This window comes from Oryctolagus cuniculus, chromosome 12, assembly GCF_051225735.1.
Source record: "Oryctolagus cuniculus isolate XC-2025 breed Fujian yellow rabbit chromosome 12, ASM5122573v1, whole genome shotgun sequence".
In the NCBI taxonomy this organism is placed as follows: Eukaryota; Metazoa; Chordata; class Mammalia; order Lagomorpha; family Leporidae; genus Oryctolagus; species Oryctolagus cuniculus.
Window position 1 is genome coordinate 44154793 of NC_142878.1, and position 25652 is coordinate 44180444.

The 25652-nt window shown below is 41.5% G+C and overlaps 1 protein-coding gene and 1 long non-coding RNA gene across 17 annotated transcripts in view; one reads left to right on the forward strand and one right to left on the reverse strand.

The window, feature by feature from the left end:
• HEATR5A (HEAT repeat containing 5A) overlaps positions 1–25652 on the forward strand; it is a 147906-nt gene that overhangs the window by 80844 nt on the left and 41410 nt on the right. For 8 of the 16 annotated variants that reach the window (XM_051822142.3, XM_070053790.2, XM_051822144.3 and 5 more), the window contains 8 exons: positions 2375–2480; positions 3332–3522; positions 7453–7612; positions 11046–11235; positions 17021–17190; positions 19679–19705; positions 22019–22157; positions 25117–25296. In XM_051822142.3, coding sequence (XP_051678102.2) covers positions 2375–2480; positions 3332–3522; positions 7453–7612; positions 11046–11235; positions 17021–17190; positions 19679–19705; positions 22019–22157; positions 25117–25296 — 1163 coding nt within the window. The remainder of the gene's footprint in view (positions 1–2374; positions 2481–3331; positions 3523–7452; positions 7613–11045; positions 11236–17020; positions 17191–19678; positions 19706–22018; positions 22158–25116; positions 25297–25652) is intronic. The other 8 variants (XM_070053791.2, XM_070053792.2, XM_051822146.3 and 5 more) reach the window with 2 other exon arrangements.
• Positions 3792–25652, reverse strand: part of LOC100357855 (uncharacterized) — a 113822-nt gene continuing 91961 nt past the window's right edge. The window contains exon 3 of the long non-coding RNA XR_011380778.2: positions 3792–4178. This is a non-coding gene — a long non-coding RNA (uncharacterized LOC100357855). The remainder of the gene's footprint in view (positions 4179–25652) is intronic.

Consider the following 25652-nt stretch of genomic DNA (forward strand, 5'->3'; position numbering starts at 1 on the left):
ACCCTGACCAGGACTAGAACCCAGTGTGCCGGCGCCGTAGGCGGAGGATTAGCCTATTGAGCCTCAGCGCCAGTAATAACTAGGAATTTTGAAAATAAAACTTTGTATTGAAATAAGGCACTACTGTGTTTAAGGCTAGAAAATCAAAATATCTTATACAGAAAAATGAGTATTGATTTTGTTCTTCTGTTGTTTGTGGTTACTTTTAAATGCATTTTACACCTAGTTGCAAAGAATGCAGTAACTCATTGGAAGATTATTCCATCTTTGGCTTGCACATTGGAATCATGCAGCGCGCGCTGCCTCCAATCCAGCTCTCTGCTGTGGCCTGGGAAAGCAGTAGAAGATGGCCAAGTGCTTGGGCCCCTGCACCCACGTGGGAGACCAGGAAGAAGAACTTGGCTCCTGACTTTGGATTGGCACAACTCCAACTGTTGTTGCTATTTGGAGAGTGAACCAGTGGAAGGAAGACCTTTCTCTCTGTCTCTCCCTCTCACTGTCTATAACTCTACCTCTCAAATAAATAAATAAAGACTGAGAATTTTATTTTTCACAGTTCATATATATGACTTCTAAAGTCCTGACTGTTTCACTTCTGATCCAGCTCTCTGCTGTGGCCTGAGAAAGCAGTAGAAGATGGCCCAAGTGCTTGGACCCTTGCACTTGCATGGAAGACCCGGAAGAAGCTCCTGGTTCTTGGCCTCAGATCGGCACAGCCCCAGCCATTACAGCCAATAGAAGAGAACTTCTATTCATTGGTTCACTCCCCAAGTGGCCACAACAGCCTGGCCAGAGCCAGGCCGAAACCCAGATCCTGAAACTCCATCCTGGCCTCCCACGTGGGTCTAGGCACCCAAGTATGTGGGCCATCTTCTGCTCTTTTCCCAGCCACATTAGTAGGGAGCTGGATTAGCAATGTAATAGCCAGGACTTGAACTGGCATCCATATGGGATGCTGGCATTGAAGGCAGCATCTTAAGCTGCTACACCACAACACTGGCCCTTATAGATGTATTAAAAGAGTAAAGCAAGGATTAAAATTTTGTTATATACAGTAACATCCCAAATACATTTCTTAAAAGTATAGTTGGGGGTTCAAATGGTTTGTTGCTTCTCCTTAACTACAGATGACATTAGTTGATGGCAACCTTAAAATGAAACAATGAATTTGAATTGAATAAATTCTGATATTAAGAACAAAAAAGTTGATCAGTAGTGAAATTTACGTAGAAATGCTTAGACAAAAGACTTAAGAGTTCCTCATCATCTTTTGTGTTGAGTCTGCTGAAAGTTTTTGATAATTTGATAATTCTGAGTTGATTGTGTTCAGGGTAGGGTGGGAGAGGAATTAAGGGTTACTTTCACCTATCTGTAAGGTATGGAAACATCTGTACCTAGCAGAAAGCTGTGGGAGAGTTCTCTTGGTGGTTATCCTTCCTATTGGTTAAGACAGAAATGAAAAGAGTAACTTACGTGTTTTCAAAGATTTATTTATTATTTATTTGAAAGGCAAAGTTACAGAGAGGAAGAGAAAGATACCTTCCATCCACTGGTTCACTCCCCAGATGGCTGCAACAGCCAGTGCTAGGCCAGGCCAAAGCCAGGAGCTTCTTCCAGAGTCTCCCACATGGTTGGAAGGGGCCCAAGCACCTGGACCATCCTCTGCTACTTTCCCGGGTTTATTAGCAGGGAGCTGGATTGGAACTGGAACAGCCAGGACACAAATCAGCACCCATATGGAATACCGGCACTGCAGGCAGTGGCTTTTCCTGCTGTGCCACAACAGTGACTGCAAAAGCCCAAATTCTTGAAGATGTTTTGTGTAGTCATATCAATATTGAGTAAATTTGGTAGCATAATATCAAGTTTTAGTTTCCCAGTTATTGGAATGGATATTGTCACAAATACTACCGTATCTGTAAGACCTAAATTGTTAGGTTTAAATAGTATTGAGTTCTTACCTGTGTTTAAGAATTCATTATATCCAAGTTCTAGGATAAATATATTTAAATGGGGGGAGGGACAAAAAAAGTTAATGCAAGTAACTTATAGATTTGCTTTATTTAGAAAATAATCCCTGAAATAGCTGAATTTGCTCAGCTAAACTGTTAAGTGGTCCATTGTAATTTTTTTTCGCAGATGCTTCTTCTTGCTGCCAGAATGACCTGTAATCAAAATATTCCTCTGTTGGTTATGCTATGTTTTCTTTTCCTTTATCGCATCAAGGTGTACCACAGTTGTTTATCTCATTTTAATATTTCTAACAAAATAATACAATAAAATTAGTGGAAGGTACTCGTTACTGCCCTTTGGCTTGTATTATCTTTATTTATTCACAAGATTTATCTTTTAAATCCTGTTGCTTCTGATTTAGGCTTCTCACATTGGAACAACTTTGGAACAGTATAAAGCACACTAAAGGAGCTCGTCAGCAGGTAGTTCAGTTGCATGTTGTTTCTTCAGTTTCTGGTTTCTTAAAGGTAATTCTGCTTTTTTAAAAATCCAAATGTTTGCTTAATTTTTAAAAAGTGGTGACCAACTTAGTAGATTGGAAGGTGGTTTTTTAAAAAAGCTTTATCTTATATATAGTTTTTTTAAAATTGTAGTTAAGATACACAAGTTTCATGTATTTCATATATACAGATTTAGGAACAGTAATATTTCCCACCTTGTTATCTTATATATTCGAAAGGTAAAGTTACAAAGAGAGAGAGAAGGAGAGACAAAGATCTTTCATCCACTGGTTCACTCTAAATGGCACAACCGCCAGGGCCAAGCCCTGAAACCTGGGAGCTGGAGCTCCATCTGGGTCTCCCATGTGGATGGCAAGGGCCCAAGCACTTCTGCTGCCTTCTCAGATCCATTAACAGGCAACTGAATCGGAAGCAGAGCAAAAAAAGAAAAAAGTTTTATAACGTGTTAGAAATCAAACCTCTAGCTTGGAGCCATGTATTAACCCACTGAATCTAATATCCTAGACAAGGAAATGAAGGACCGTGGCCTGTGGACCAAATCCAGCTGCTGGTTGCATTTCTGACTCATTGTTTCTGAATAAAATACAATAAGTACTAGGTCATTCATTTTATGAACATCTTAGTTGAGGCTGTTCTGAATAGATTCATACTGCAGGGATAGTTGACTGCCATATTGTTTCTCTGTAGGTTTAAAGTTCTCAAGTACTTTTTGGGGAAAAAATGATGTTTGTATGATCAATATGGATTTTTGTGTTCTGATTTTTATTAAATAGTAGTCTTAAGTATAAACATTTGGATAACCAGAATACACATTCCAAAATGTGTAACAGAATTGAATTGGTCTTTACATATTCCAGTACGTGGCTGCCTCTAAGGGAAGTTTAGGTCCAGAAGAAATGAGAAGACTTGTCCTAACATTAGTAACGGGAGCCCTGGAGAGTCCCAACCCCTTGTTGAGATGTGCTGCTGCAGAGGCCTGGGCCAGATTAGCCCAAGTGGTTGATGATGGAGCTTTCACTGCTGGATTAGCTCAAATTAGCTTTGACAAGTAAGTGAATTTCTTATTTTCTACGCATGGGCTAGGTATCACAACTGGGTATATAAGTTGCTAGTTTGCTGGAATTAGTAAGAACTGCATTCTGAGATTTAACTAAGAAATGGAATGTTGACAGATTTGGCGTACTAGGCTTAGAATTTGAAATGATTAATACTTAAACTTAAGTCTTTCTGTTGTAAGAAAAAGATCAGTATCTGTAATATGAGTGATATAATTGATCACCAATGGATGGACTCCAGAACAATGAGATACTTAGAGGATTTTTTTAAAAGATTTATTTATTTATTTATTTGAAAGTCAGAGAAAGGAGAGGTAGAGAGAAAGAGGGAGGGAGGTCTTCCATCTGATGGTTCACTCCCCAGTTGATCACAATGTCCGGAGCTCTGCCCATCTGAAGCCAGGAGCCAGGAGCTTCTTCTGGGTCTCCCACACAGGTGCAGGGGCCCAAGGACTTGGGCCATCTTCTTCTGCTTTCCCAGGCCATAGCAGAGAGCTGGATCGGAAGTGGAGCAGCCAGGTCTCGGAACAGGTGCCCATATGGGATGCCAGCGCTTCAGGCCAGGGTGTTAACCCACTGCGCCACAGCGCTGGCCCCACTTACAGGATTTTATCATGTGAAATTATAGGTGATAAGTAGTAAAAACAATCTGTTGTAGAAAGAAAAAGGTTGTCAGCTGCAGATTAGGAAATTTAGACTGTTTTTTTTTTCATCTGTCTGCTCCCTAACTTTGGGTAGGTTCCTTATTCCTCTCAGTCTGTTTTTCTGTATTCTAAATAAGATATTATATTAGTTTTATTTGTATGTATATGAGTGTGGGGAGCAACTGGGAGCAACTCGGACTAGACTAAGTTACTGGAATTAAGACTTATTCTATGCATCTGCTCTCCCACAATATGGCGCTGAGAAGGGAGGAAACAGCTTCTACACAGCTGCCTCCAGTTCAACCAATAAACAGCAGGACCTGCTCCTGATTGGAGGAGAGCAGCGTACTCGGCGTGTGGGTAGCAGAGTTGGGATTGGTGGAAGAGGACTATAAAGGAGGAGAGAGACAACATGCACCAGGAACATCTAAAGGGAACACCTGAGCAGCCCCCGAGAGAGCCGGCCGGCGGTGTGCTGCTCCCCCGCGGAAGTGGGGAAAGTGGCAGGGGGAACCGCCCTTCCACGGAGGTGGAAGGGACGGTAGCCAACCCGGGAAGAACCAGCAGCAAACCCGGGGAGGGCCGAGCAGACAAAAGAACAGCGCAGGGTCCTGTGTCGTTCCTCCACGAAGACGGGGAGCGACATAATGGTGCCGTGACTCGGATTAGGAAACCTAGGAGGGAAGAAATGGGAAGAAGTGGGAAAATACCGGAGAGAGAGACTAGCAAAGAGCCTAGGGAAAAGCCGGACGGAAAAGGTGCCGTAAGAAGCTATCGAAAGCCTAGGCATAGAGTCGGATACGGACTGTGGGAAAGAAGTTAGGATTGGACGTTAGGATTGAAAGCGAAAGTGAAAGCTGGAAGAAACTTAGACTCGGATACGGGCTATGGCGGGGAAGCTAGGAGATTAAAAGCGAAAGTGAAAGCTAGAACAAACAGTTGGATACGGACTGTGGGGAGAAGCCAGGAGAAATGAGAGGGGAATATGTTGTTGGAAGAAAAGTTAGGAAACATACCGGGTAGAGAAAAATATGTTAGGGAGGATGAAGCTGCGGGGGCAGGCTGAGGCGGAGACGTAAGCTAGCTTGGGATTCATCAAGTCAGCCCGGGGAGCAAAAGGCGTAAAGCTAAACCAGAGGCGGAGACGCGTAAGCCAGGTTGGAATCCGTCAGATTAGCCCAGGGAGCAAAAGACGGGAAGCCAACCCGAAAGGCGCAGACGTGAGCTAGGTTGAATTCGCCAGGTTAGCCCGGGGAACTTAGACTGAATACCGGTGGCGGAAACGTGAGCCAGGCTGTGTGATTCGCGGAAGCCACCGCACGCAGAGAGAGCGCGCGGGGCACAAGTGGGGAGAGCGCACGGGGCTCGAATAGATAGGGAATGTGGGGCTAGCGCGGGGCCGTGGTACAGGCGCGAAGGGGTGCGGAGTGCGCGGGAAGCCGGGAAGCCGCCGCAGGGCGAGGCGCCGAGAAGCTGCCTCGGGGCGGGCGCCGGGAAGCCGTGGGGATAAGAGAAACAGAAGTTTAGAAGTAAAATGAGAGAAATAGGAATGCTGGCAGATAGAAGTAAAATAGGAGAGATAGGAATGCCCGGAGATAGAGAAATAGAGAAAAATAAGGCCTCCCTACAACATGGCAATGAGAGAGCTTGGATTCGGTCTGCCTGATTAGTAAGACGATAAGCACCTGTGGGCGGCTGCAGGTCACCGAAGACAGGCACGTTATCAACACCAATAAGTCTCCCCACAATACGGCAATGAGAAGGCTTGGATTCAGTTTGCCTGATTGATAGGGCTTGTAAGCACCTGCAGGCAGTTCTAGCAGAGCAGAGCATGCACTGCAGGGCACCGAACACAGGCACGCATCAGCACCTAAAAACCTCCTCACAACATGGCGAAGAGAGGACCAGGATTCGGTTTGCCTGATTGGTAGGGCTTGTAAGCACCTGTGGGCAACTCTAGCAAGCAGAGCAGAGTGTGTGCCGCTGGGCACCGAAGACAGGCGCGTATCAACGCCAAAAATAAAAAGAAAGGGGGATCTGTGGGGAGCAACTGGGAGCAACTCGGACTAGACTAAGTTACTGGAATTAAGACTTATTCTATGCATCTGCTCTCCCACAATATGGCGCTGAGAAGGGAGGAAACAGCTTCTACACAGCTGCCTCCAGTTCAACCAATAAACAGCAGGACCTGCTCCTGATTGGAGGAGAGCAGCGTACTCGGCGTGTGGGTAGCAGAGTTGGGATTGGTGGAAGAGGACTATAAAGGAGGAGAGAGACAACATGCACCAGGAACATCTAAAGGGAACACCTGAGCAGCCCCCGAGAGAGCCGGCCGGCGGTGTGCTGCTCCCCCGCGGAAGTGGGGAAAGTGGCAGGGGGAACCGCCCTTCCACGGAGGTGGAAGGGACGGTAGCCAACCCGGGAAGAACCAGCAGCAAACCCGGGGAGGGCCGAGCAGACAAAAGAACAGCGCAGGGTCCTGTGTCGTTCCTCCATGAAGACGGGGAGCGACATATGAGTACATGGAAAACTGAATGAAAAGATAATGTGCATTTTCTGGTTTGAAGTATTCTTATGTGTGTCTGTTTGCATGTATGTATGAAACGTTCGTAGAGATGGGAGTTAATGCACATGGTATTTGAACTTTGTAGTCTGTCGAATGTGTGTATCTGATTTGATTAAACACTTAAAGTTTGGAGTCAGATTACTAACATGACTCAAATATCAGCTGTTATTTAATAGTAAGTTACTTTGTGAGAGTTTCTTTGGCTATCATTTTGATTTTCTCATGTGTGAAAATGATAATGGTATGAACCTCAAGGTTGTTGGGAGCATGATAGAGCTAAATACAAAGCACTTAATTAGTATACAGTACATAGAAAATTCTCAGTAATTATTACTTTCTCATATTTAATTTTAAAATTAAATTTCTCACGTTGAAAATTTCTGTGGAATAGAAGTATCTAAACATGTGATTTTAAAAATGTAACTTAATGCTAAAATAATAATGATGTCTGCTTTGTAAACTTCTGTCTCTGTGTTTATCTGAAAAACATTGAAACAGTTAATACTCATTTATAACATGAAGACATTTTTGTCTTAAATGTGTTCTTTTGTAAGTTTTCAGGCTATTTCAGAATTTTTTATCAGCTAATAATAAATATGTTTCTGAATTTTATAGCTATTACCTAAAAGATTTTACCTAAGTGACAGTGTTCATGCATGAGGTGGGGTTGTCTTTCTAGTGATTGTCGTTTATTTTTATTTCCACAATTACAGATTGAAATCAGCAAGGGATGTGGTTACCAGAACAGGACACTCACTGGCTTTGGGGTCTCTACATAGGTATTTAGGAGGAATGAGTTCTTCTCAACACTTGAATTCTTGTGTTGGAGTCCTCTATACTTTGTCTCAGGACAGCACGTCTCCTGATGTGCAGGTATGTACCTCATGGGATGCTTTCATGAAATTCCTTATTCATTATGCTTTTATTAACCATTACTAATTTGTGACAGTGTCAAAACAAGTTAACATTGATGGATTTTTAAAATCCAAATTTACATTCAAATCTAGACACATTCACAGTGTCTAAAGTCAATTTTAGTACCTTTTCTAAAATGAGTCTCCTTTTCATTTTAAAAATATCGGTTTTGGAGGGTTGAATAGGCACCAGGCATTATATTATATTCTAAATATGTTAGCATATTTAATCCTCAGAGTAATTTGATGTATATAGTCCCATTACATGGAAATAAAACTGAGATTTATAGAACTGAGTTAACTTGCTCACAGCTGAAAAGCTAATAAATTGTGGAATCAGATCAAGAGCACATGTCATGAACTAAAAACCATGTAGTTAACCATTTTACTGTATTATCACATTTCTTACTCATTTCTGTCAATAAAGTCTTCATTCTACTCATATCTTTATGAAATCTAGAAATTTTTATTCCTCCTGTTCTTTTACTCCCCCTTATCTCATTTTATTTCTGTCCCCTAGTAAGCCTGTTTCTAATTACTGTAGTATTCGCTAACCAAAATTTGAGAGGCAGAGAAAATAAAAGAGAATGACAGAAAGAGAAAGTTCTTATCACTGGTTCACTCCCCCAGATGCCTGCAATGGCCCCTGACCAGACAGGGTGAAAAAACTGGAAGCCAGGAACTCAATCCAGTTCTCCCATGTAGGTGGCTGGAACCCAACTACTTGAGCCATATTGTGCTGCCTCCCAGGGCACACGTTAGTGAGAAACTAGAATCAGGAGTGGAGCTGGGACTCCTCTATACTATGATGTGGGATACAGGCATCCCAAGCAGTTCTTTAAAAACTAGGCCAAACACTTGCCCCTTTACAAACTTTTTTAAATGCCCTTGGGTATATAAATAAAAGTGTGCCTACCTATCATAATTGAACATGTCTATGAATAATATGCACAACCTGAATATACTCTGGAACCATCACCTGGATCAATAAAGTGTGTTATCACTATCTCAGGCCTTTTTTTCTAGTTAATTACTTGCTTCACTATCCTAATTTGTAACAGCATCAATTAGTTTTGCCTGCCTTTATACTTTACATGAATAGAATCATACAGGATATACTCCTTTATATCAGGCTTTTTTCATTTAACATTATGTTCAGGAGATTTGTCCATACTTTCAAATGAAGTCATAGAGTTTGTTGATTCCTTTTAAAAACTTCAGTTTTCTTTGTTTATATAAACAGTTTTTCAGAAAACTAGATTTGATTTAAGCTGTTAGCTAAAGTACCAAACATTATGTGGGAATTTGTGATGCTAAGCTATATCTAAATATACCATTCTAAGTTAGACAGTTATCTCTGAGTTGGTTCTATACTGGATTTTTTTTTCTTAAGATTTATTTATTTATTTGAAAGAGTTACACACAGAGAGAAGGAGAGGCAGAGAGAGGGAGAGAGAGAGAGGGAGGGAGGGAGGGAGGGAGAGGGGGTCTTCCATCCGCTGGTTCACTCCCCAGTTGGCCAAAACATCCAGAGCTGTGCCAATCCAAAGCCAGGAACCAGGAGCTTCTTCTTGGTCTCCCATGTGGGTGCAGGGCCATCTTCTACTACTTTCCCAGGCCATAACAGAGAGCTGGATCAGAAGTGGAGCTGCTGGGACTCGAACTGGTGCCTATATGCGATGCCGGCACTGTAGGTGTCAGCTGTACCACTACACTGCAGCGCTGGCCCCTTAAAGTTTATTTATTTGAAAGGCAGAGTTGAGCGCCGGCCCCTTAAAGTTTAATTATTTGAAAGGCAGAGTTGAGAGAGAGAGATCTTCCACTTGCTTATCTTCAGATAGCCAAAACGGTCAATGCTGGGTTGCAGGTGGTGGCTCTACCTGCTATGCCACAATGCTGACCCCTCTCACAGATTCTTTACAATTCACCCTTGCCTTCCTGATTGTAAAGAGAAAAGGTCTTCCATCTGCTGGTTCACTCCTCAAATGGCCACAAAGGCTGGTGCTGGGCTGATCTGAAGCCAGGAGCCAGGAGCCAGGAGCTTCTACTGGGTCTCCCACATGAGTGTAGGAGCACAAGGACTTGGGCTGTCCTCTGATGCTTTCTCAGGGACATTGGCAGGGAGCTGCATTGGAAGTGGACCAGCTGGGTTTCTAACCAGCGCCCATATGGAACGCTGGTGCTGCAGGCTGGGGCATTTTTTTTTAATATTTATTTATTTATTTGAAATGCAGAGTTACAGAGAGGCAGAGGCAGAGAGAAAGAGAGAGAGAAAGAGAGATCTTCCATCTGCTGGTTCACTCCCCAAATGGCCACAATAGCTGGAGCTGAGCCAGGCTGAAGCCAGGATCCTGGAACTCTATTCAGGTCTCCCACAGTGGTGGCAGCGGCACAAGTAGCCATCTTTGACTACTTCTGCAGGCACAGTAGCAGGGAGCTGGAATGGAGGTGGAGCAGGCAGGATTCAAACCAGCAATCATGTGGGATGCCATATTTGAAGGTAGCAGCATAACTGCTGTGTTACAATGCCTGCCCCAATACTAGATTGTTATTTTTTTAAGGATTTATTCACCCAGGGTCGATGCTGTGGCGCAGTAGTTTAATCCCCCGCCTGTGGCACCAGCATTCCCATGTGGGCGCCAGTTCTAGTCCTGGCTGCTCCTCTTCTGATTTAGCTCTCTGCTATGGCCTGGGAAAGCAGTAGAAGATGGCGTAACTAATTGGGCTCCTGTACCTATGTGGGAGATGGTGGAAAAAGCTCCTGGCTCCTGGCTTCGGATCAGCGCTTTTGGGGAGTAAACCAGTGGATGGAAGACCTTTCTCTCTATTTCTCCCTCTCACTGTCTGTAACTCTACCTCTCAAATAAATAAATAAAATCTTTAAAAAATTATTCACCCACTTGAAAGAGTTACACAGGGAGAATGTGAGAGAGAGAGGGAGGGAGGGAGGGAGCTCAATCTTCCAATGGCTAATTTACTTCCGAGATGGCCTCTGGCTGAGGCTGGGCCAGGCCAAACCAAAAGCCAGGAAGGGGCTTCTTCCAGATCTCCCATGTGGGTGGCAGGGGCCCAGCTACTTGGGCCATCTTCTGCTGCTTTTCCCAGGCTGTTAGCAGGGAGCTGGATCAGAAGCAGAGCTGCTGGGACTTGAACCTGTATGGTATGCTGGCATCACAGATGCACAGGCTGGTCCCCCAGTACTGGATATTTAGAGAAGAATTTTCTTAAATTTTTGAAGTTCCTGATTCATCTCTTTCAAAATTACCAGTAGCATATACATAAATGACTTTGCTGTTACTTTACCACTTACTTCAACAGAAGAACATTTTAATATATTCTGTGTTTCTAAATGCTGCTGTAACATTTTTTATTGTGTTTCTCTGTCTTCACAGACCTGGGCACTACATTCTCTGTCATTGATAATTGATTCTGCTGGCCCACTCTACAATGCACACGTGGAACCTACCCTTTCTCTTATTATAATGTTGTTGTTAAATGTGCCTCCTACACATGCTGAAGTCCACCAAAGTCTTGGACGCTGTTTGAATGCTCTTATTACCACATTAGGGCCAGAGCTACAAGGTATGTAGATTTGTCAGCTTCTCATTACTGCAACAAAATACCTGAAGCAACTAACTTTATAAAGAGAAAATGTTTATATTTAGCTCGCAGCTTTAGAGGTTCAAGTCCCAGATTGGGCAGTCCCATTGGTTTGGCATCTAATGAGGGTGGCAGATGTCAATGATAGAGTGTGTGCAGAGAAAGGATCACTTGGCATGCCACGAAGCAGAGAGAGTGACTGGACCCACTTTTTTTTTTTAAGATTTTATTTTTGGCCGGCGCCGTGGCTCAATAGGCTAATCCTCCACCTTGCGGCGCCGGCACACCGGGTTCTAGTCCCGGTCGGGGCGCCGGATTCTGTCCCGGTTGCCCCTCTTCCAGGCCAGCTCTCTGCTATGGCCAGGGAGTGCAGTGGAGGATGGCCCAGGTGCTTGGGCCCTGCACCCCATGGGAGACCAGGAAAAGCACCTGGATCCTGGCTCCTGCCATCGGATCAGCACGGTGCGCCGGCTGCAGCGGCGGCCATTGGAGGGTGAACCAACGGCAAAAGGAAGACCTTTCTCTCTCTGTCTCTCTCTCTCACTGTCCACTCTGCCTGTCAAAAAAAAAAAAAAAAAAAAAGATTTTATTTTTATTTATTTGACAGAGTTACACAGAGAGAGAGAGAAAGATCTTCCATCCTCTGGTTCACTCCCCAGTTGGCTGCATCCGCCAGAGCTGCACTGATCCAAAGCCAGGAGCCAGGAGCTTCTTCCAGGTCTCCCACACGGGTGCAGGGGCCCAAGCACTTGGACCATCTTCCACTGCTTTCCCAGGCCATAGCAGAGAGCTGGATCAGAAGTGGAGCAGCTGGGACTCGAACTGGCACCCATATGGGGTGCCGGCACTGGAGGCAGCAGCTCTACCTGCTATGGCACAGTGCGGGCCCTGTCCAACTTTTTTTTTTTTTTTTTTTTAATTTATTTGACAGAGTTAAGACAGTGAGAAAGGTCTTCCTTCTGTTGGTTCACCCCCCAAATGGCCACTACGGCCGGAGTTATGCCGCTCCAAAGCCAGGAGCCAGGTGCTTCCTCCTGGTCTCCCATGCGGGTGCAGGGCCCAAGCACTTGGGCCATCCTCCACTGCCTTCCCAGGCCACAGCAGAGAGCCAGACTGGAAGAGGAGCAACCGGGACTAGAACCTGGCACCCATATGGGATGCTGGCACCGCAGGCAGAGGATTAACCAAGTGAGCCACGGCGCTGGCCCCCCAACTTATTTTTAAAACCAGCCATCTTAGGGTACTGGTGCTGTGGCTTAGTAGGTTAAGCATCTACTTGCAATGCTGCCATACCAACAGGTTTGAGTCCTGGCTGCTGTACTTCTTTTTTTAAAAAAATAATTAATTAATCTATTTATTTATTTATGTATTTGACAGGCAGAGTTAGAGAGACAGAGAGAAAGGTCTTCCTTTTCCATTGGTTCACTCCCCAAATGGCCACTGTGGCTGGCGCACTGTGGCTGATCCGAAGCCAGGAGACAGTTGCTTCCTCTTGGTCTCCCATGTGGGTGCAGGGCCCAAGCACTTGGGCCATCCTGCACTGCCTTCCCGGGCCACATCAGAGAGCTGAGCTGGAAGAGGGGCAACTGGGACAGAATCCAGCATCCCAACTAGGAATAGAACCTGGGGTGCCAGCGCCACAGGCGGAGGATTAGCCTAGTGAGCTGTGGCACCGGCCTCTGGCTGCTCCACTTCTAATCCAGCTCCCTCATGATAGCAGCAGAAAGGAAAAGCAGCAGAAGATGGCCCAAGTGCTGGGTCCCTGCACCTGCATGGGAGACCCAGAGGAAGCTCCTGGCTCCCAGCTTTGGATCCGCGCAGCTCTGGCCATTATAGCCATTAGGGAAGTGAACCAGCAGATGTAGGACCTCTCTTTCTGTCTCTCCCTCTCTCTATAACTCTGCCTCTCAAGTAAAATAAATCTTAAAAAAAAAATAACAAACCATCTTGGAAGAATTACCTTCTGTTGGGCAAGCCCCCAGTGACCTAAGGACCTCCTACTAGGCCCACCTCCTATATACCACAGCTAGATTTAAGTTTTCACATTCTGGGGTAGGCATTTGGCATAGCAGTTAAGATGCAGCTTGGGACCTCTGATTTCCATATTAGAGTTCCAAGGTTCAAGTCCTGGCTCTACTCCTGATTCCATTTTCCTACTAATGTGTATGGCGCAGGGGTGAGGAGGGAGAATAGCAGCAGATAGCCCAAGTGATTGGGTCATTGCTACCATGTAGGAGACCTGGGTGGAATTCTAGGCTCCTGGCCTCAGCCTGGCCCAGTTGTGACTCTTTGTGTGGTGTGTCTTTCAAATATATAAAATAAATTTTTAAAAATGACTTTGGGTTTACATATCTACATGAGTTTGGAGACCAAACCATAATCTACAGAAGTATACATAACTGATTTTATGATGTTTGACTTTAGAAACATACACATAAAAATGAATTCTGTTCCTAATATCTATGCTTGGCATATGGTAGATTTTTATTTTACTTATTTTGATTTTATGTGAAAGGTACAGAGACAGATCGAAAAGGATATTCCATCTTCCAATTTCACTGCACAGTGCCCACAAAAGTCAGGGGTGGTTTGAAGCCAGGAGCCTGGAACATAATCCATGTCTCCCATGTGAATGGCAGGGAGCCAAGTACTTGAGCCATCATCTTCTGCCTCTGAGGGTGCACACTAGCAGGGAGCCGAAATCAGGAGTGGAGCTGGGACTCAAACCCAGGCACTCTGACACAGAATGTGCTCATCCCAAGTGGCCTCTGAGCTGCTGTACCAAAGACCCACCCCAGTTATGTTTTAAGTGAATATTTAAATGCCATTCATTCTGATTTCTCTTGCCTTAAAAAGGGAATACCATATTTATAAAGATTGGATAGTTCCTAAAGATGCTGCCATTAACAATTAAAATGACAGACATGAAGTGAGATACTTTAAAGAATCTGGTTTCTGTGTAATCAATAAATGATTCTGATACCTATTTAAGAAGTAAAAGGCCAGTGTTGTGGCACAGGGAGGTAAGCCACTTGTGATGCCAGCATCTCCTATCAGAGAACTGGTTCAGGTCCTGACTGCTCTGCTTCCCATCCAGCTTCCTGCTATTGTACCTAGGGAAGGCAGTGAAGATGGCCAAATACTTGAGCCCCTGGCAGCCATACCCAGGTGGAGCTCCAGGTTTCTGGCTTCGGCTTGGCCCAGTCCCAGTTGTTGTGGCCATTTGGGGAGTGAACTGGCAGATAGAAGATTCTCTCTCTTTCTCTCATCCTCTCTCTGTCTCTCTCTAGCTGCCTTTCACATAAATAAATAAATCTTTATAACATTTGTAAGTCTGAAATCTCATATATTCTGATCTGTTCAGATTGTGTTGTAAATGATTATATGTGAGTAGCTCCCTTCGGGCTGGGCTGGCACCATGGCATAACAGATAAAGCCACTGCCTGCAGTGCAGTTATCCTATATGGGCTCTGGTTCGAGTCCCAGCTGCTCCACTTCTGATCCGTCTCTCCTATGGTCTGGGAAAGCAGTAAAAGATGGCCCAAGTGCTTGGGGCCCTGTACCCGTGTGGGAGACCTGGAAGACTTGGCTTCGGATTGGCTCAGCTCCAGCTGCTGTGGCTATTTGGGGAGTGAACCAGCAGATGGTAGATCCTCTACCCTCTGCCTCTCTGTAACACTGCCTTTCAAATAAATAAATAAATATTTTTTTAAATAAAGAAAGTAGCTCTCAACTAATGTAACCAGGGCCAAGTTTATTGAGAATTTCTAATTACACTTTGTATGAAACAATAGACCCAACTTCTTTGCCTAATGATTTGTATCATAATAAGCCTTTCAGTTGAAGAATAACAAAGATAATATAAAAATCTGTCACATAAATTATTCCTTCTTTTGTAAAAGAAATTTTTACTTCACAGATCCATAAATTTAAAACTAGAATTAAGAGGCTGGCATTGTGGCATAACAGGTTAAGATGCTGCCTGCGGCTGGCACCGTGGCTCACTTGGCTAATCCTCCGCCTGCAGCGCCAGCACCCCAGGTTGTAGTCCCGGTTGGGGTACTGGGTACTAGTCCCGGTTACTCCTCTTCTAGTCCAGCTCTCTGCTGTGGCCCGGGAGGGCGGTGGAGTACGGCCCAAGTGCTTGGGTCCCTGTATCCACATGGGAGACCGGGAGAAAGCACCTGGCTCCTGGCTTCGGATCAGCGCATCCCCGGCTGTAACGGCCATTAGGGGAATGAACCAACGGAAGGAAGACCTTTCTCTCTGTCTCTCTCTCACTGTCTATAACTCTCTCTCTCTCACTGTCTAACTCTGCCTGTCAAAAAAAAAAAAAAAAAAAAAAAAAAAAAAGATGCTGCCTGTGAATCATAGAATGACAAATACCTTAAGCAGCACTCTGACCTCGGAATCAGTCCTTAAGGCATTTGGATTCAGCTGAAAAGCCCATAAGAGCATTTGGGGCGTGGAAAGCCAAGACACGGGGGTAAAAAATGTTCTACATGAAGGATCTCTGTGAGACCCCAGTGGAAAGAAAGGGGCATCAAAGAAGGATGCACTTTTCTCTGAAGGGAGGAGAGAACTTCCACTACCCAATATTGATGGAGTTTGTGGACTCAAAAGGCTTCCATAGCCTTGGCAGCTCATGTCAAGAGCCTCAGGTGATCACTAACATCATAAATAAGAGTGTTAACTGTTGGCTGGCACCGCGGCTCACTAGGCTAATCCTCCGCCTGCGGCACCAGCACCCCGGGTTCTAGTCAGGTCGGGACGCCAGATTCTGTCCCAGTTGCCCCTCTTCCAGGTTGCTCTCTGCTGTGGTCCAGGAAGGCAGTGGAGGATGGCCCAAGTGCTTGGGCCCTGCACCTGCATGGGAGACCAGGAGGAAGCACCTGGCTCCTGGCTTCAGATTGGCGCAGCGTGCCGGCCGTAGTGGCCATTAGGGGGGTGAACCAATGGAAGGAAGACCTTTCTCTCTGTCTGTCTCTCACTGTCTAACTCTGCCCTGTCAAAAAAAAAAAAAAAAAAAGTGTTAACTGTTAAATCAACAACAGGATTCACTATGCACTTATTCCTCATGTAGGACCTCTGTCCTTAATGTGTTGTCCTATGAGAATTAACTGTAAAACTTATTCTCAAACAGTACTTTATACTAAGTGGGGGGGGGAGGTGAAAACTGTTGAAATCTTAATGTAGAGTTGTTCTTCTGTATATAAAGTTACTTAAAAACAAATCTTAATGAAGAATGGGATGGGAGAGGGAGTAGGAGATGGGACAAGAGTGGGTATGAGAGGGCAGGTATGGGGGAAAGAGCCACTATATTCCTAAAGCTGTACCTATGAGATTTGTCCTCATTAAATAAAAGCTTTCTTTTAAAAAAAAATATTCTGCCTGCAGTTCTGGCATCCCATATGGGTGTCAGTTTGAGTCCCAGCTGCTCCACTTCCAATCCTGCTCCCTGTAAATGCACCTGGGAAAGCAGTGGAAAATGGCTCAAGTCCTTGGGCCCCTGTACCCACCTGGGAGACTTGGCAGCTGCCTTTGGACTGGCCCCGCCCTGGCTGTTGCAGACATTTGGGGAATGAACCAGTGGATAGAAGATTTCTCTTTCACTATCTCTGCTTCTTTCTCTAACTCTGCCTTGCATATAAGTAAAATATTAAAAAAAAAAAAAAACTGGAAATAAAATTTCAAAGCCTTTGATACATGTTTCAAGAGCAGTGATTTTATAGGCTAATTATTAAAACCAATCTGCTTTTCATTTCAGGTAACAGTGCTTCCATGTCTACCTTAAGGGCTTCCTGTCTGTTGGGTTGTGCAGTGATGCAAGATAACCCAGACTGCCTTGTGCAAGCCCAGGCCATCTCTTGCCTTCAGCAGCTTCATATGTTTGCCCCACGATATGTCAACTTGTCTAGCTTGGTTAACTGCCTCTGTGTGAGTATAAAATTATAATTGAGTCCTTAGATTGTTTTATTTGAAACTTAGATTTATTCTAGGACACATTTAAATTCTTCTCTATACTATGTTACCTACAAAGCTGATTTCCCTCAGTTCCAGCCTGTTTTGGCAGGTAAACAGCAGCTTTCAAAAAATCACCTCTTAAATCTCTCATAAATGAATACTGATTCATTTTTCTTCATTAATGTTGAAATTAATATTTGTAAAAAATAAATTAATATTTATAATATTTTGTATACTAATAAGTACCATATAATAGGTGCTTATTATGTCCCAGGTACAATATAAGAGAATGTTTTATGCTTTAAGACATGCAGAAATTTATGTGGTCATTTTTTTCTTATTTTTCATCTTTTCTAAATTCTTATATATAGGGTTCTTTATATCCTGAATGGAAAAATAACTTTCCCTTAATATTCTAGCAACATCTGCATCAGTATCAAGATCCTAATTTTGTTTCTAACAAATGTAGAAAAATGTAGGCAGTCAGCTGAAAATTCTGAAGAAATGGTTCCTAATCTTTTTTTCCTGATCTGTGTACCTTAATTGTGACCAATTTCTGTTTGGACTGCCTCAAACACTGAGATGCATATGGAATCAGAACTCGACCCACTGCTTTCCAGCTTTTTCTGTCCCTTCCATGTTCATAGTATACTCCCTTTAGTAAAGGCTGTGGAGAATCACTCCTTTAGAAACCTTTCATTTTCAAGCTTGAGGCAAAATATGCAGCATTTCAGAGCTTAAAAGAGCCTCAAAAGTCTAAAACTATGTCACAAAGATTATTCCTACTTTTGTAGAATGTTATTTGTATCATTGAAACTAACCGTCTCAATCAAAAGATAAACTAGAAACCAAAAAAAAAGAGAGAGAAAAGAAATCAAATAACTTGCCCAAGGTGACACATCTAAGTGGTGATAGCTAACTAACTCTAGATCTAGAATCCAGGTTTCTGGACTCCATTTCCAATCCTGTTTCTTGAATTTATAGTGCCTTTGTAGATTTTATGGGTGCATCTCATCTCAACTCTGCCACCTCCTCGTGACCTAAGCAAGTCCCGTAACCTCTTCCAACTTTTCTACAAAAATGTTATAATTTCACAAGGTTTTGTATGTGAAGGCACATGTTCCAGGCTTGCACTTAGCACTCAGTAATGGAAGTTCTTTTTATTGTCTTGACATATGTCTTAAACATGCATTGTATTAATTTTTGATACTTATAGTCATTAAAAACCTTTTCTGAGAGGTTTTCTAGATTTCAGTCAGTTGTATATTAGGAAAAGAACACTTATAGGAAAAAGGTTTCATCTTTGTCACTCAAGGACTTGTCCCCAGAAATTTTTCTTTATATTCAAGGAACCATTGCCAGAACCAAATACTGAAAAACATCCCTGTCCTTGGCAAGTTGGTCTTTTACTTTCCATTTAAATACACTGATACTGCCATTATTTTTCTTCTTGAATTGTATAGTAGAAAATTTCCATTAATATCCTTTAAGTGATACATATATTCATTTATTAATTAAGGTTTATTGAAAAATTAAGAGCTAGGTCAGCCATTAATTCATGATGAATAAGATCTGATCAAACTCATGGACTTTTTTCCTTCCACAGACCAAAAATTTTACATATAAAGAAGAATTAAGACTTAACAGATTTCCCCTTTAGGTGTATTCAGAATAATTGAGAAAATCTGAAGTTACAGTTCCAAATCTTAATTACATTTATTATAATATTTCAGCTGTATAATATTTCAGCTGTAAGAGACATTTTAAAATTACCATCATTATAGTATGTTAACTTTGTGTCTTAATATTGTGGTTAGTAATTTAGTCTGAATTTATTAGATTGACTTTTTTATCATTTAGAGTATTCATCCAAGTAAGGAAATTGCATTTCATTATTAGGCATGAATCTTCATAGGAGGGGTTCTCTTTTAGCTTTGTAATGTTTAACTTCCATTCTGAATGTGGCCCTAGCTTCACTAGCAATTCTGAGTATTCTTAATTTTAAAAATTGGCTTCCAAGATTAAAAAAAAAAAACCTATAATTAACTTAGGATGAGGTAAACTATTAACTTTGTGTCTTACTGGGCACCTTTTCCTATGAACACAATCCAGATCATTCCTCTAATGCTCATGTCTGCTTGGTCTAATTTTGATAGTGAGGTTTCATCACAGATTACAAAGGAAACTCAATTATACTAATGTGCATTTTTAAATTATTATATATTTTATATCTTTACATTTTGAATTTCTCAAGTTGACGATTTTTGAGATCTTAACCCAACTCATATTTTAAGTTACAAAATAAGTATTTGTGGCACACTGTTTTAAGCTGAAGCTAAGCCAGTCTGGGTAATAACTCTATCATCATTTATATTTTAATAATTAGCTAACTGTTTTCAAAGTCATCCTAGTATTTACTTTTAGTTTTGTCATGACCGGTCTGTCATTTGTTTTTGTGCAGGAAATCTTGTTGGATAATTCTGTGTTGGTAGGTCCCTGACCCTTGATTCCTAATTTTTTTTTTTTTTTTTTGAGGTTTGCAGTGCTGTTTCTTTGTATCATTTTTGGTTGTAAAAATTTTTTTCTCTGCATCTCTTTGTTTAAGCTAATCATTAATGCAAAGTCCAGTATGTGTAGCATGTTACATGGTGTTTGTTTAAAACCAATATAAACAAATCCTTCCTAACCTCCAGCTAGTGCACTCATTCCTTGAATTGTGCCTCATTTTGATTTAGTATGTTCATTTTAGAAAGGATTTTTACCTACATTTTTATTTTTCATTTTTGCCTGCTTTGTTTGTTTACCTTAACCCACTGTTCCTCTTCCTGGTGTAAATGCTGGAGAATGACATGGAGATGTTAAACCTCCCATTTTGCTTTGTGTGACAGCCCTCACCTTTTTTCTACCAAACAAGACAAGAATACTTAAGCATGCTTTTCCTAAAAAATTGTTTGAACAGCCTGAAAAATGCTGCACCTGCATTGCTTATGCTTATAAAATTCCCATTAGAGTAACTAATAGATTCATTAGCTTTTCTTTACAATGTGTTGTGAAGTGCTTTTGTCATTGTTGTTGAATACAGAAGTAATGTTGGGCATGAGTAAAACTTTCTCTTTGTTAACCTATAGACTCGTTTTAACAACAGACTTCTAAACATGACTGGTATGACTGCCTTGAACATATCTGTGAATGGCATTCCTCTCTATCCACTCTGGAGTTCATAATACTGCTTCAAAGTATAATAGAATATACTTAAAAGGCCGTTCCCATCCTTGTGATTCACTGATGATATATTCATAAACTTCTGTTTTTTGACTTCTGATAAGTTTAGGATTCAGTTCTCTTCCCATGTGTTTCTTTTTGTATACTGAACCTAGCTTCACCAAATCTAACAATTACTATAAGAATTTAATACCATTATTTCTCAGATTTTTGCTCTGAAAATCACTATCATAAGATATGTATTTATTGACCTTTACTTTAATAGGACAAAATATATTTGAAATCTCTATATTTTATTTTACTTTAAGAAGTCACTGAATAAGAATTTGTAAGCAGAATCCTTTGACTTGTGATTGATCATTTGAGGTATATCACCAATCTTATTTGCTGTATGTAGATACAACTTAGTGAGATTTATTCAGATACGTATATATACATATTTCCAAGTATCTTTACGTGGCAACTATAAAATGTGCTGTTCTGTAATAGCTGTCTCTAGAGAGTTTTGGTGAATGTTTTCTCAGTAAATTCTTCCTAGCTTTTATTTCAAAACACATTTGTTTACTCTATAGGTCATCTGAATAAAATACTATTGAATTGTTAGAGATCACATTAACAATAACTTACATTTACTATTTGCTCAGGTACTGTGGTAAGCACTTGCATGTTAATTTGCCTTCACTTTACAACAACCCTGGGAGATGAGGTAATGTTACAGATGAGGAAACTGAGGCACATAGAGGTTAAATAATTTACCCAAGATCGCATAGCTGGTAGCTGTTGGATCTCTGGCTCTAACTGAGGCAGTCTAACGCCAGAGCCCCCATTTTATCCAGTATATTATAGTGCCTATATAAATTTATATACATTTCTACTTTGGGAATCAGAAAACATAATATAGTTGCATGAGCACAAATGTATAAACTGCAAATAAATGCTTTCAGTTGTATTTATCTCCTAAAACTATTTTTTTTTACCTATGTTTGTGCTGTCTTCTAACACTGTCAAGAGGCTTTTGCTGGATTTGTTTATGAACAGTACATAATCTAGGACATATATTACTCCATAAGCTGTTACTAAGTTATATAATCAGAAATGTATACCAGCACCATTTCAAGAAGTTTCTGTGTTTTTAATAAATTGTGTCCAGGCTGGCACCGTGGCTCACTAGGCTAATCCTCCGCCTTGCGGCGCCGGCATACCGGGTTCTAGTCCCAGTCGCCCCTCTTCCAGGCCAGCTCTCTGCTATGGCCAGGGAGCGCAGTGGAGGATGGCCCAAGTGCTTGGGCCCTGCACCCCATGGGAGACCAGGATAAGTACCTGGCTCCTGCCATCGGATCAGCGCGGTGCGCCGGCGGTGGCAGCCATTGGAGGGTGAACCAACGGCAAAGGAAGACCTTTCTCTCTGTCTCTCTCTCTCACTGTCCACTCTGCCTGTCAAAAAATAAATAAATAAATAAATTATGTCCAGTCCAGGGATGGGCTGGATAGAATCAGGAGGAGGTCCAGTGAATATCCATTAGACTTCAGAGTGTCATCAAGATTTTAGCTGTTTGATCCTCCTCATGCTATCTTTCAGGTGAATCTTTGTAGTCCCTACTTGTTACTGAGAAGAGCAGTACTGGCTTGTTTACGTCAGCTTGTGCAGAGAGAAGCAGCTGAGGTTTCAGAACATGCTGTTATGTTTGCTAAGGACAGCAAAGAGAAGTTCATTCCAGGTAATTCTTTTTGTGAAAATAAGTCCAGCTCAAATGATTGTTTTGATCTTACATTTTCCATTTATACATAACAAAATTTAAATGTTGATGTACAGCAGGTTGTAAACCTGTTACAAGAAACAGTTGCTAACAACTACTATCATTCCAATGAGTGATGTTACTAGCTTAAGGCAATGGTTCTCAAACTAAGATCCCCAAACCAGCAACATCCCCCTCATCTTGGTTGATGTTCTTTAAAGTGCAAATTTTTGGGATCTATCTCAGATCTACTGAGCTGGAAATCTGGGAGAAGAGCCTAGCAACCTCATTCTTATAATCTGTGCTTTAACTCTGCTTGTGCTAATACTAAAGTTTTGGAGCCACTGGTTTAGAGCAATTTTTTTTTACAGCAGTCAATTGAAATTACTTTTAGCCCTTAAGTAATTAATCATATATGTCTCCCTTCACCTCAAATCTCATTTTAACACAATGTATTATACATGAGTACTAATTAAAGAGCCTTTATGCATGTTATTCTACATTTTAGAGCTAAATTTAAAACTTTTAAGTATATATACCTTCATTTTAAAACTGATGAGTGTAACACAAACATGCATATAAATTCAAAGAAATATTAACCTACTCAAATAGTAATACTAGTATATTATGCTTGAATGTGTATAGTTTCCAAAGTACTGTCATAGACTTTACAAAGTTCTTTGATATCATAAAGCTTTCAGATCTATAATGTGTTCTGCTGTCAGTAGCCTGTGCTCTTTAAATTACAATTTTATTGTTACGGTAAAACTTTTGCTCTAACTTGGATTAATCAGCATTGCTAGACGGGTATAGTAATCACCAGTAGGTTATAGAAATCATTTCCGAACTATTCTGTCATTACTTACCTCAACCAGAGAAATTTTTGTCTTCTGACAGTGTCAGATAATCTCCCCAAAGCGAACTTCTGTTTATATTTACCTCTGAAATTACATCTGTTTGATTATGTAAATGTACTGGTACGTGTTCCTACTATGTGAGCAAAATTATAGTAAGGAACTCATTATATAATTTCTTTTTAAAAAATGTTAAAAATTTTAAAAGCCATAGAGAAGTTGAAAGAACTATGCAATGATTGCACAAATTTACCTACTTAATATCTTTGTGATATTCATTATAAATGTATCTCTACACATGCTGGCATGTATGCACACACACACACACACACACACACACACACCTTTTGCCAAACCATCTTAGAGCAGGCTATAGACGTGATGACAGTTCATCCCTAAATACTTCACTTTGCATTTCTTTGCATTTCTCAAGGACATTTCTCTTCATGACCACACACCAAATTTCCACACCTAAGAACATCAACATTGAATTTATCATGTCATGGACTTTACAGTCTGTGGACAGATTTCCCTAATTATCTGAAGAATGTCCTTTGTGGTTTCTTCCTTCCTCCTCACCCCAGGCAAATCTAGGAACCAGTCATGAATCACATGACATTAGCTATTAGTTCTTTGTCGATGCATAACCAGAAACATTCCCACCACCTCTTACTGTTCTTTTAAAATAGACTTGTATAGTGACATAACCATTAGAGTCTAAATGCTTTCATAAATGCTAAATTAGTTACATCTTCAAGAGCACAATTACTTGCCCTTTGGGCATTTTCAAAATTAAAGAATAGGTAGGTGCTAGATCAAGGAAAAGCATCAAAATGCTTTACTGTTTTGCAATGAAAATATTGTATAATGAGTATTAACTAAATATTAATAATGGATACTAATTCAGTATCCATTAATTCAGTAGTCTACAATAGCTTAGTTGTAGGAATTAAAACATTCTTTTTCATACAGTGGTCACTTTCTGTTTAGTCTTTACTCTCATGTTAATACATTTAAATCCTTTTTTACTAGAATAAGGAACACTTAATTGTTTATTTGAAATTAAATTTTTTTAGATTTATTTATTTGAAAGATTTAGAGAGCGAGAGAAAGAGAGGAGGAGATATAGAGAGAGATCTTCCATCCTGTGGTTCACTCCCCAAATGGCTACAACAACAAGCGCTGGGCCAGGCTGAAGCTGGGAGCCTCGAGCTGCATCTGGGTCTCCCACATGGGTGCAGGGGACCAAGGACTTAGTCCATTCTTAGCTGCTTTCTCAGGTACATTAGCAGGGAGCTGGATTCGAAGTGGAGCAGCTGGGACTTGAGCCGACTCCCATAGGGGATGCTGGCCTTGGAGGCGGTGACTTAACCCTTTATGCCGCAATGCTGGCCCCTGAAATTAACTTGTGATAGAAATTAAAATAATCTTACAAAGAAACATTAGATAAGGGCCAACGTGGTGTAGTGGGTTAAGCCACTGCCTCCAACACCAGCATCCCATCTGGGTGCTGCTTCATGTCCCGGCTGCTACACTTCTGATCTAGCTCCCTGCTAGTGTATCTGTGAAAGCAGCAGAAGATGGCCCGAGTCTTTGGGCTCCTTCACTCATGTGGGAGACCCAGATGAAGCTCCTTGCTCCTGACTTCAGCCTGGAGCAATCCTAGCCCTTGCAACTGTTTGAGGAGTGAACCAGTGAATGGAGGATCTCTCTCTCTCTCCCTAATTCTGTTTTTCACATAAATAAATAAATAAATAAATAAATAAATAAATTTTTAAAAATCTCATAAAATTTTTTAATACTGAACAATATTTGGATAAAAATGTCAACCTAAGAAGATAGATTGAAAAGTATTAATAAAGACTTCAGTGATATTACTTAGAAATAGCTATTCAAGATCATAAATAATCCCAAACTTGCATTGTGAACTAAAATGAGTCTTAGTAGATTAATACACAATATTTGAGGTAGTTCAATGTGGAATATTTGGTGCTGTGAAATATTTGAGTTGCTGTTGAGTGTGTGAGTGTCTTATCTGGCAGTTTTGTTTTCTGTATTACTTAGATCATCAATTTTCTTCTTGTCAGATGCTAACATCAGAGAAGTGGGCCTTGAAGGCGCTTTATTGACCTTACTAGACAAAGAGACAGATCAGAGGTTATGCCATGATATCAAAGAGACTTTGAATCATATGCTTACATCCATGGCAGTGGAAAAGCTCTCCCTTTGGTTAAAGCTTTGTAAAGACGTACTTGCTGCATCAGCTGGTAAGTACTGGTGATGACCAACTGAAATAACAAAGTTGAAAGCAAAAGCTATATAAAACTGATTGCCACTGGCATTTCATCAATCCTGTATGAATATTTGGATTATGCACGTTTGGATGTTACTTTCTTTAAATGGAGATTCTGTGATACGCTTTTGGCACAGCAGTTATGATTCTGCTTGGGACGCCTTTGACCCAAGTATGGGAATGCCTCAGGTTGAGTCCCTGCTCTGCTTCTTATTCCAGCTTTCTGCTAATGCACATCCTGGTAGGCTACAGATGATGGCTCAAGTGGTTGGTTCCCTGCTACCCACATGGGAGAGACAAATTGTGTCCAGACTTCCTGGCTTTGGCCTG